We start from the raw sequence: 12,402 nt of genomic DNA on the forward strand, positions 1-12,402 counted from the left end.
TTTTGAAACTCTACATTTGACTCTTAGATAACTAACACAGCCCACCCCCCAAAAAAATTCTTTGTGTCTAGGTTTTTAAGCCTGTTCCTAGGGTTATGGCCTGATTAGGAATAGAACATTGGTTAGATCCCATCAGCTTTAGTTCCTATCGGTTGACGGGGCAGCTCCATAACTGAGAATTTTTGACTGCATGCACCGAGACCAGCTGATCAGTGGGGGTTCCAGGTGTCGAACCCTGGCAGATTAGACATTGATGACCTATCCTAAGGTGAGGCCATCAATAAAGTGGTGGACAACATCTTTAATCAAAGAGCAAGATGAAAGATTTCACCAAGACATAAAAACAATGGAAGCCAGATTCCAAAGAAGATAGGATGCACACATGATGGCAGATTATTGTTGGAAGTTTCCCTGGGATTGTCCTAGCAGATCCCACTCTTGGAAATCTTAAGCTGTCCATACACTTTAGATGGCTGTCAACCGAACCAAACTCCATCTGATCATTCGGTCAACAGCAGTCTCAGCCAATTCTCCCATACACAGCAGTGCTCATTTGGCCCAACACTTCTGTGTTCTTTATGAGAAAGCCACCGGCTGACACGTAACCTCAGGGAGAACAACACGATCAGTGGTCTGAAACCGGACATACACGATTGACATCTTTTCCAACCATGAGTCGTAGGATGGCCCCCATCAGCCAAATCCTTTGAGGAGTGAGCAAAGTGAGGAGTGGTAAATAACATATGCCTTGTATCTCAAAAACTTGAGCTGATAAGGGAAAACTGAGACAATTTTTGGAATCAGAAGGTCAAATATACCCAAGAACTGGTCTAATATTTGAAGCTCCAAAATGTGTGTTGGTTGGTATATTTTTTTCTGTTCTGGAATAAACTTACTTAGAAAACACAAAGGACACAATCAAAAAGATGGTTATCTCCTTCCCTGTCCTCCTGACCAATAATGAGGGGTCTGCTGTGTAAGGAGGGATCCTGTATAAATAGAATGGAGTTTTGTAGCTCAGGACATTCCTTGACTCCATCTCTGGTCACCATGAGCTTCATCCTCAGCCTGATCCTCTTGTGCGTAGGAGTCTCTGTCATTGATGCCAGTAAGATCTTCTCCATTTACCCTATATCTACCTCCATCTTTGATATCTATAGAAGTAGAAATTACCTAGATTTATAGGGGGGGACATTATCAGTTTTTGACTTTTATTCCATAATTTTTGGGGGAATGTCTGTACTTTTTTAGATTTTTCTTATGTCGATTCCAACAGCTTGTAGCCAAACTGGTGGAAGAGGGAAGGGGGTTCTCCCCATCTGTATATGTCTCCATTGGTGTCTCGAACTTTTTGGTAAAGGGTGCCATCTTTCTACAACTGTAGAAGGCTCTTCATCAACTAGTTTGACCCCAACCTCCACCAATTAGTTCTATTTGAATAAACCTGTATACGGGTCCTTTATTCTTTAATAGACTGAAGCTGACACTATGTTCTCCATTAATGGTGGTGGTAGACCATCGATTGGCTTTAATGTCTTGGGAGGATCAACTGTTGGGAATGTGTTAGTAGACTGAAGCTGACACTATGTTCTCCATTAATGGTGGTGGTAGACCATCAATTGACTTTAAAGTGTTGGATCAACCTTTGGGAAATATTAGTAGGCTGATGCTAACACTATGTTCTCCATTAATGGTTGTGGTAGACCATCGATTGACTATAAGGTGATGGGAGGATCAACCGTTGGGAAAATATTAATAGACTGAAGCTGACACTATGTTCTCCATTAATGGTGGTGGTAGACCATCGATTGACTTCAAAGTGTTTGGAGGATCAACCGTTGGGAAAATATTAGTAGACTGAAGCTGACACTATATTCTGGTCAATTGGACAACCCATTAATGGTGGTGGTAGACCATCGATTGACTTCAAAGTGTTTGGAGGATCAACCGTTGGGAAAATATTAGTAGACTGAAGCTGACACTATATTCTGGTCCATTGGACAACCCATTAATAGTGGTAGACCATCAATTGACTTTGACAGGAGGATCAACCGTTGGGAAAATAAATGTTATATCAATATGTTTTTGAGATTTTTATAATATAATCTTGGTATCGATATTTGTCACTATTTTTATATATCATTTTTGCATTTGTGCCTTTTGATATCTGGATTTTGGTGTTTTCCACCTGTTTTTCCTTTACATCTTTGGGTGTGTTCACACATTCATTTTTGCAGCTTTTTTTTCTTCACAAAAAGTTGTGGCAGGAAATACGATATACTCATTTTTTTCTATTTTTTACTTGCGTTTTTATCCCAATTGTTAAAATGGGTGAAAACAAAAAATTAAGCTATAGATTAAAAAAAAAAAAACTCAGACAACTCAAAAAACGTCAGGGGAAAAAAAACAGTTTTTGAAATCTCATTCAAGTTGCTATTTTTGTGAACTTACCCTTATTCTTCTATTTGTTCGAGCCTTTCTTAAAGTCTATTTTATATCTTCGTCATCATTTATGTGGGTTTTTGAGATTATTTTTTTCAACATTGATTCATCAATTATGACTTTTTTAATATTTTGCACAAATTTACTTTAGTCCCTTCCTAAAAACATAAATACGACCCCATTTGATGTCACATACATGACATTACACCACATTATATATATATATATATATATATATATATATATATATATATATATATACTGTGTGTGTGTGTGTGTGTGTGTGTATATATATATATATATATTTATATATATATATATAGATATATATAGATATATACTGTACATATACACATGACATGCACAACACTATATATATATATATATATATATATATATATATACATATACACACTATATATATATATATCTCTGCATACTGTATATATATTTATATATATATTTATATATATATATATATATATATATATATACACACACACACACACTATATAGACAGTGGAGATATATATATATATATATATATATATATATATAGATAGATATATATCTCCACTGTATATATAGAGTGTGTGTGTGTGTGTGTATATATATATATATATATATATATATATATATATATATAATGTAAAAATATATATATATATATATATATATATATATATATATATATATACATATATTATAGAAAATGTCTTAATTTTTGTTTTTTTGTTTCTTGTAGAATATCAGTGTTTTCTAATATCTGGAACACTAAAACAGATCGATGCCGGTGCAGGACAAGTCTATGGCGTGAACAATGATGGAAACGTCTTCTTCTATGCTAATAACAACTGGCAACAGTTTCCCGGGCAGCTCGTACATGTGTCGGTGGGACCCGCCGGAGTTTGGGGAGTGAATAATGCCACTAATGTCTTCAAACTTCGAAACAATATGTGGTGGTCTGTCACAGGTAAGTTAGGGGCTTGGTCCATTGTGAAGACACCTAAAGTTGGAGATAGCTTATATCACTAGGGAACAAAAGAATCAGGACGTGAAACATGACACCCGTCAGAATTGGCTTATATCACTAGGGAACTAAAGGAGTAAAGCTGGTGTCACACATAACGACGACGACAACGACGTCGCTGCTACGTCACCATTTTCTGTGACGTTGCAGCGACGTCCCGTCGCTGTCGCTGTGTGTGACATCCAGCAACGACCTGGCCCCTGCTGTGAGGTCGCCGGTCGTTGCTGAATGTCCAGCTTCATTTTTTGGTCGTCACTCTCCTGCTGTGACACACACATCGCTGTGTGTGACAGCGAGAGAGCGACGAAATGAAGCGATTAGGAGCCGGCACTGGCAGCTGCGGTAAGCTGTAACCAGCGTAAACATCAGGTAACCAAGGGAAGACCTTTCCCTGGTTACCCGATGTTTACGCTGGTTACCAGCCTCCGCTCTTGCTGCCAGCGCCGGCTCCTGCACTGTGACATGTGGCTGCAGTATGCATCGGGTAATTAACCCGATGTATACTGTAGCAAGGAGCCAGCGCTAAGCAGTGTGCGCGGCTCCCTGCTCTCTGCACTGTGACATGTAGCTGCAGCACACATCGGGTTAATTAACCCGTTGTGTACTGTACCTAGGAGAGCAAGGAGCCTGCTCTCTGCACATGTAGCACAGCGACGTTATGATCGCTGCTTCTGCTGTGTTTGACAGCTAAGCAGCGATCATAACAGCGACTTACAAGGTCGCTGTTACGTCACCGAAAATGGTGACGTAACAGCGACGTCGTTGTCGCTGTCGCTTAGTGTGACACCAGCTTAAGACGTGAAACATGACACCCGTCAGAATTGGCTTATATCACTAGGGAACTAAAGGACCAAGACGTGAAACATGACACCCGTCAGACTTGGTTGATATCACTAGAGAACTAAAGGACCAAGACATGAAACATGAAACGCATCAGACCTAGCCTATTTCTCTAGGGAACAAAAAGACCAAGATATGAAACCCATCAGACCTAGCTTATATCACTAGGGGACAAAAGGACCAGGCCATGAAATATGAAACTCGTCGGACTTAGCTTATAACACTAGGGAATAAAAGAACCAGAACCTGAAACATGAAACTCGTCACACTTAGCTTATATCACTAGGGAACAAAAAGAACGGGACGTGAAACATGAAACCCGTCAGACTTCTTTTCTCCATCATCTTTCAGAGAAGAGTTGACCTATCTGTACTAGATGACCGGCTCGTCTCAGTATAATCATCAACTTTAGGCAACAGGGAAAGTGAAAAGTGGCAACTTTGGGGTTTAGAATCAATGATTTGAGGAACCTTCTATCCCTGCATCCAGTTTGGTGGGTCATACAGCTTAACGCAGTTCTTACCTTTAGACCATTCCTAGTTGTTAAAAGGGCCTCTTAACAAGAAGATCAAGAAGTGTCCCCCTACCGGGATCTCCTTCAATCTTCTTGGGAAACCAATGTAAGTGTTCAACTTATCTGCATCGCTACCCCTGGTGTTGTCCAGCATTGGAATGAAAGTCTGCAGTCGCTCTATGTGATTGCAGACTTTTCAATCCTCACAGTGGGCGCACCACATTCCCATAACAGTGGCCAGAACAAGTGGTCATGTGTCGACTAGACACACTCGGCCTCGCTCAATTTACTAGCATTAAGCGAGACAGCGCATGTCTAATCGGAATGTGAATGAAAGTATGTAAATACTGATCCGGAGGATCTTGACTGTGGTACACAAGCTCCTTTTTAGGTGATCTTAATGTGACCTTCTCTACAATTTTGGATGCTCATGTCCAACTGTTCAGTGTTTCGGGACTTTTTGCACAACTTGCTGTTCTCTAACCAGGAGGTTAAGGTAAAATTCACAACAGGTGTTTGATCCATGAATTGTCCAATAAACTTCGGGGTACTATTAGAATTGGTGGTAAACCATGCTCCTCATCATGCTGTTCACAGTTTGCACCTAACAATTCATCAGCAGGACCGCGCCATTGTGAGGCTTAAATCAGAATGTTCTGAGACGGAAGGAACTTAGAGTGTCACAGAGTATCATCAGCAGGTTGCAAAAGAGATACAGAGAGACCATACCATTCACATAGCGTAGGGCCATTTTGTACTGACTTGATACACCATCCCACACTGTAACACCAATTCTCATCTGGTGACTACAGTGGTGGATGCAGTGCGCTCTCACTCAGCATAAATTGCCTTTCATCCATGAACAGCACTGAGGCCAGTGATCCCTCATCCAGCATAGATTGCGCCTGTGACTGGTGGTGTGGTCAGTTACCCTTACAGGTTGTGAAGCATGCAGACCACGCTAATGTAAACTGTCCCAAATGGTCTGATGTGACATTTGGGTGCCTTTCACCTTCCTTAAATGTGCCTGGAGTTGTGTGGCATTCCTCATTTGATCCCAAAGGGCATTGTTTGCAATCAGGAATTCATCAATGTGGGATGTGGCCAAAGGACGTCCACTTCTTTTCCTCTTGTGATTCTTCCAGTCTCTGTGTATCTTTGTACAACCTGCTGATGACACTCTGTGACGCTACAAGTTCAGTGACCACTTCCATCTGAGAACATCTTGCTTGAAGCCTCGCAATGGCGCAGTACTGCTGCTCAACTGTTAAGGCCCCGTTACACGCAACAACGTATTTAACGATATATCGCCGGGGTCACGGATTCCGTGACGCACATCCGGCATTGTTAGCGACGTCGTTGCGTGTGACACGCACTAACGACCGTTAACGATGGAAAATACTCACCTTATCGTCCATCGTTGACACGTCGTTCATTTTCATAAAATCGTTGATTGTAGAGGACGCAGGTTGTTCGTCGTTCCCAAGGCAGCACACCGCTACGTGTGACACCCCGGGAACGACGAACTACAGCTTACCTGCTGCCGCCGGCAATGAGGAAGGAAGGACGTGGGCGGGATGTTACATCCGCTCATCTCCGCCCCTCCACTTCTATTGGGCGCCCGCTTAGTGATGCCGCTGTGACGCCGCACAAACCGCCCCCTTAGAAAGGAGGCGGTTTGCCGGCAACAGTGACGTCGCTAGGCAGGTAAGTATGTGTGACGGCTCCTAATGATTTTCTGCGCCACGGGCAGCGATTTGCCCGTGACGCACAAACGACGGGGGCGGGTGCTTTCACCAGCGACAACGCTAGCGATATCGCTGCGTGTAATACCCCCTTTAGGTGTCGTCTTGGTCTCATCATGTCAAAATGTGAAAAGCATGATGAGGAGGACCCCCATCACACGTACTTACCTTCCATACAACCTCGATGTGGGCGGCGAACGTCGACTTCCTGGAGTGGGAGGGACGTTCGGTATCACATCGACGTCACGCGGCAGCCGGCGAATAGATGCAGAGGGGCGGAGCTGAGCGGGTCGTAAACATCCCGCCCACCTCCTCCTTCCGCATTGTCGGCGGGAGCCGCAGGACGCAGGTAAGATCTGTTCATCGTTCCCGGGGTGTCACACACTGCGATGTGCGCTACCCCGGTTACGATGAACAATCTGACGTACAATTCTAGAGAAAGGTACGATGTGTATGAGATGAACGTTTTACCGTTCAATCGCAATCGCACGTACCTGTCACACACTGCAATGTACCTTACAATGCCGGATGTGCGTCACTTACAACGTGACCCCGCCGACACATCGTAAGATATATTGTAGCGTGTAAAGCGGCCTTTAGAGAACAGCAAGTTGTACAAAAAGTCCTGAAACATTGAACAGTTGGCAAAGATTAGAGAAGGTCACATTAAGGTCACCTGAAAAGGTCAGAGGACATTTAAGGATCATCCTGAAATTTTACTTAAAAGCCAACTATCTCTAACCTTTTGTGAGTGGCGTGTGTATATATATTTATACATATATATGAGAAACCATAGTTGTCCTGTAGCCCTTACGTAACGTGCTTCTTTCCATTGTTGACATCTTCAGGGCTCCTGAAGCAGGTGGACGCCGGTGGTGATCAGTTCCTGGGTGGAGTGGACGCTCTGTACAACGTCTTTTGCTTGAGGCAGAGTTGTACAACTTCAAAGGCTTCCATGGTGCAGTTTACCAATCTGGATGGCAACCTGAAATATTACAGCTGTGGACCTTTTGGCTGCTGGGGCGTTAACAGCACCAACTATATCTTTTTCCGCCAAAATGTCAGCCCCGAAGCATGTGAAGGAACTCAATGGCAGCAGGTTAATGGCAGACTCATCCAGTTGGAGGTCGGCACTGATGGATCGGTCTTTGGTGTCAACGATGCAGGAAATCCATTCAGAAGGTAAGAGAGGGACTTGCCCAACCAAGGGCAACCTCGGTATATTGACTTTGGATCTTCAAAATATACATTGAAGATCTACAGTGAAGATCTGTCTTTGGTTGTTCTTGGCCGGTTCTTCCCAGCACTGCTAGAAGTGATTGACAGGTCTCTTCCTTGTGTGTACATACAGAGAGACCTGTCAATCACCTGCTGGAAGAAGCCGGCCAGGACAGGCGTCGAACTAGTCTCAGTTGACTCAACTGTCCCCGAATCTTCCAAATTTATTTTCAGAACATTTCAGAGAGCCAGGCTGCGTTTCGTGCTGGCCAAGATTCAGACAGCATCAGTCTAGTAACGGGTTTCCTTGAAAATTGTCTTCCCGCAATGGCCAACTTTCAAGGGAAGCCAAGACTCCTGTTCTCAAATCTCCACTTATCAAAGGAATGGATAATTTTTATAGATTGGAGTAGAGAATAGGAGGACCATAGAGATGCCAACTGGTCCCACAAATATGTTTTATCCTATGTTAAGGGCCTGAAACCCCTTGGTGCCCAAACCAAGGGCAGCCAGACTGCATGATTGAGTCAGGTATATTGACTTTGGATCTTCAAAATATACTTTGAAGATCCAGAGTAAAGAGTTGTTCCATCGCCATCCTTGGCTGCCTCTTCCCAGTGCTGCTAGACGTGATTGAAAGGTCTCTGCCTTGTGTGTACTTAAGGAGAGACCTGGCAATCATCTGCTAGAAGAAGGCGGCCACAGGCGTCTCCGGTTTTGTCTCAGTTCCCTCAACTGTCCCCATATCTTCAAAGTTTATTTTCAGAACATTTCAGAGAGCCACGCTGCGTTTCGTGCTGCCCAAGATTCAGACAGCATTAGTCTACTAACAGGTTTTCCTTGAAAATTGTCTTCCCGCTAAGGCCAATTTTCAAGGGAAGCCAAGACTCCTGTTCTCAAATCTCCACTTATCAAAGGAATGGACAATTTTTATAGATTGGAGTAGAGAATAGGAGGACCATAGAGATGCCAACTGGTCCCACAAATATGTTTTATCCTATGTTAAGAGCCTGAAACCCCTTGGTGCCCAAACCAAGGGCAACCAGACTGAATGATTGAGTCAGATATATTGACTTTGGAATTTCAAAATAAACATTGAAGATCTACAGTAAAGATCTGTCATTGGACGACTCTTCCCAGCGCTGCTAGAAATGATTGACAGGTCTCTTCCTTGTGTGTACATTAGGAGAGACCTGGCAATCATCTGCTAAAGGAAGCTGGCCGGAGGCGTCTCCGGCCTATTCTCGGTTCCCTCAACTGTCCCCATATCTTCAAAGTTTATTTCCAGAACATTTCAGAGAGCCAGGCCGCGTTTCGTGCTGCCCAAGATTCAGACAGCATTAGTCTACTAACAGGTTTCCTTGAAAACTGTTTTCCTGCAATGGCCAATTTTCAAGGAAACCCAAGACTCCTGTTCTCAAATCTCCACTGATGAAAGAGATGGGCAATTTTTATAGATTAGAGTGGAGAATAGGAGGACCATGGAGGTTCCCAATGGTCCACAAGTATGTTTTATGGTGTGAAACCCCCTTGTTGCCTAAACCATGAGCAACCTGGCTGCACGATTAAGTCAGGTATATTGACTTAAGATCTTCAAAATATACTTTGAAGATCCAGAGTAAAGAGTTGTTCCATCGTCGTCCTTGGCCGGCTCTTCCAGCGCTGCTGGAAGTGATTGACAAGCCTCTTGCTTGTGTGTACATAAGGAGTGACCTATCAATCACCTGCCAGAAGAAGCTGGCTGGAGGAGGCACCGGACTAGTCTCGGTTCCCTCAACTGTCCCTAAATCTTCAAAGTTTATTTTCAGAACATTTCAGAGAGCCACACTGTGTTTCGTGCTGCCCAAGATTCAGACAGCATTAGTCTACTAATAGGTTTCCTTTAAAATTGTCTTCTCGCAATGGCCAATTTTCAAGGGAACCCAAGACTCCTGTTCTCAAACCTCCAGTGATCAAAGGAATGAGCAATTTTTATAGACTGGAGTGGAGAATAGGAGGACCATGGAGTTGTGCACTGGTCCCACAAATATGTTTTATCCTATGCTAATGGCGTGAAACCCTCTTAGTGACCAAACCATGGGTTTGCACCATTGAGTCAGGAATATTGATGCAAGATCTTCAAAATATACTTTGAAGATCCAGAGTAAAGAGTTGTTCAATTGGCTTCCTTGGCCGGCTCTTCCCAGCGCTGCTAGAAGTGATTGACAGGTCTCTCCGTTGCGGTAGATAGGGAGAGATCTATCAATTACCTGCTGGAAGAACCCAGCCGGAGGAGGCACCTGACTAGTCTCAGCTCCCACAACTGTCCCCGAATCTTCAAAATTTATTTTCAGAACATTTGAGAGAGCTTGGCTGTGTTTCGTGTTCCCAAGAGGTTCCCTTTAAAATTGTCTTCCCGCAATGGCCAATTTTCAAGGGAACCAAAGACTCCTGTTCTCAAATCTCCACTGATCAAAAGAATGGGAATTTTTTATAGATTGGAGTGGAGAATAGGAGGACTATGGAGTTGCCCACTGGTCCCTCAAATATGTTTTATCCTATGTTAATGGCGCAAAACCCCCTTAGTGCCCAAACCATGGGCAAACTGGCTGCACAATTGAGTCAGGTATATTGATGTCGGATCTTCAAAATATACTTTGAAGATCCAGAGTAAAGAGTTGTTCCATCGTCGTCCTTGGCCGGCTCTTCCAAGCGTTGATAGAACTGATTGACAGGTCTCTTCCTCATGTGTACATAAGGAGAGACCTGTCAATCATCTGCTAAAGGAAGCCGGCCGGAGGCGTCACTGGCCTAGTCTCAGTTCCCTCAACTGTCCCTATATCTTCAAAGTTTATTTTCAGAACATTTCAGAGAGCCAGGCTGCATTTCCTGCTGCCCAAGATTCAGACAGCATCAGTCTAGTAACGGGTTTCCTTGAAAATTGTCTTCCCGCAATGGCCAATTTTCAAAGGAAGCCAAGACTGCTGTTCTCAAATCTCCACTGATCAAAGGAATGGGCAAGTTTTATAGACTAGAGTGGAGAATAGGAGGACCATAGAGATGCCAGCTGGTCCCACAAATATGTTTTATCTTATGTTAAGGGCCTGAAACCCCTTGGTGCCCAAACCAAGGGCAACCAGACTGCATGATTGAGTCAGGTATATTGACTTTGGATCTTGAAAATATACATTGAAGATCTACTGTGAAGAACCATCACCAGTGCTGCTAGAAATGATTGATAGGTCTCTCCTTTGTGTTTACATAGGGAGAGACCTGGCAATCATCTGCTAGAAGAAGCCGGCTGGAGGAGACACCGACCTAGTCTCGGTTCCCTCAACTGTCCCCATATCTTCAAGGTTTATTTCCAGAACATTTCAGAGAGCCAGGCCGCGTTTCGTGCTGCCCAAGATTCAGACAGCATCAGTCTAGTAACGGGTTTCCTTGAAAATTGTCTTCCCGCAATGGCCAATTTTCAAGGAAACCCAAGACTCCTGTTCTCAAATCACCACTGATGAAAGAAATAGGCAATTTTTATAGATTGGAGTGGAGAATAGGAGGACCATGGAGGTTCCCAATGGTCCCACAAATATGTTTTATGGTGTGAAACCCCCAAGGGCAGCCTGGCTGCCCGATAGAGTCAGGTATATTGACGACGTATCTTCATGGCGTAACACCCCTTTGGATATTTCTGTGTTTTATTGGATTGAGTTGTTCCATATCCGTAACGCTGACAATCCTCTTTCTTCCAGGGAAGGTATCTCTGCCCAGAACCCAACCGGCACATCCTGGAGTCGTATACAGTTAGCTGCCAGCTTCAAGCACGTCACTTACGACGCCGGATACCTTTGGCTTCTGGCTCAAAACGGAGCCATTCATAGATGCTACGATCAAAACTAAAACATAAAAGTGGAAACCGAAAAAAAAAAATCCACCTTATTTTTTCATCAATTATAAATCTGTGTTCAAATATATTTTTGGTATATATATAAAAAAATGTTTTTAGTAAATCTCAATAAAGTTTCAGCAAAAAACTGTTTTGTTACTTATCACTATTCACGGAGATACGGCAAAACACTTAAAGGGAGTTTTCTCCCCCAAAATATCGTGATGATCGGAAAATAATCACATACCTAAATCGCTCCAACCCTTTCATGAAAAGTGAGTGCACCCATGAGGTCAACGTCCTTCTCCAACGGCAAGTGGAGATCTTATTCATGGCGGAAAATTGGAACCCAAAGTATAAGATTTATTTACAGAAAACAGGAAAATCCTTTGAAGCATGTCCCCCATAGAAAGTTTTGAGAAAGTGTATAAACACTAAGGCTATGTGCACACGTTAAGTAATTTCTGCACCATTTCTGCAACTCTGTGTAAAATACCGTATTTTTCATTTTATAAGACGCACTGGATTATAAGACGCACCCCAAAATTAGAGGGCAAAAAAAGCTAAAAAAAATATGGCGTCCGTCTTATAATCCGGTGGTGTCTTACCGGGGGGGCGACAGCGGGGTCACAGGACACAGGAGCGATGGTGGAGCAGGGTGGTGCGGCAGGTGTCTTGGATGCTGTGAAGCAGGAACATTCAAAAACTATTGGCGGTGCGGGCTTCAAAGAAATGGCGCCCAGATTTGGCG

At 43.3% G+C, this 12,402-nt stretch overlaps 1 protein-coding gene across 1 annotated transcript; it reads left to right on the plus strand.

Annotated features, from left to right (window-relative positions):
- The first annotated feature begins 1,050 nt into the window (after window positions 1-1,050).
- On the plus strand, window positions 1,051-11,723 carry LOC142255780 (fish-egg lectin-like). The gene is made up of 4 exons (XM_075327225.1): window positions 1,051-1,108; window positions 3,188-3,415; window positions 7,420-7,753; window positions 11,518-11,723. The coding sequence occupies exons 1-4, from the start codon at window positions 1,051-1,053 to the stop codon at window positions 11,663-11,665; spliced, it is 768 nt and encodes a 255-aa protein (XP_075183340.1). The 3' UTR covers window positions 11,666-11,723.
- The last annotated feature ends 679 nt before the right edge of the window (window positions 11,724-12,402 follow it).

The sequence above is a fragment of the Anomaloglossus baeobatrachus genome, chromosome 11, assembly GCF_048569485.1.
Source record: "Anomaloglossus baeobatrachus isolate aAnoBae1 chromosome 11, aAnoBae1.hap1, whole genome shotgun sequence".
NCBI lineage: Eukaryota > Metazoa > Chordata > Amphibia > Anura > Aromobatidae > Anomaloglossus > Anomaloglossus baeobatrachus.

What these genes read in the sequence shown, in the direction of transcription:
- LOC142255780 (XM_075327225.1), top strand. Translation starts at nt 1,051, where the DNA reads ATGAGCTTCATCCTCAGCCTGATCCTCTTGTGCGTAGGAGTCTCTGTC. An exon ending in AGTCTCTGTCATTGATGCCA is followed by an intron (nt 1,109 to 3,187) that starts GTAAGATCTTCT and finishes TGTTTCTTGTAG; the next exon opens with AATATCAGTGTTTTCTAATA. An exon ending in GCAGGAAATCCATTCAGAAG is followed by an intron (nt 7,754 to 11,517) that starts GTAAGAGAGGGA and finishes TCTTTCTTCCAG; the next exon opens with GGAAGGTATCTCTGCCCAGA.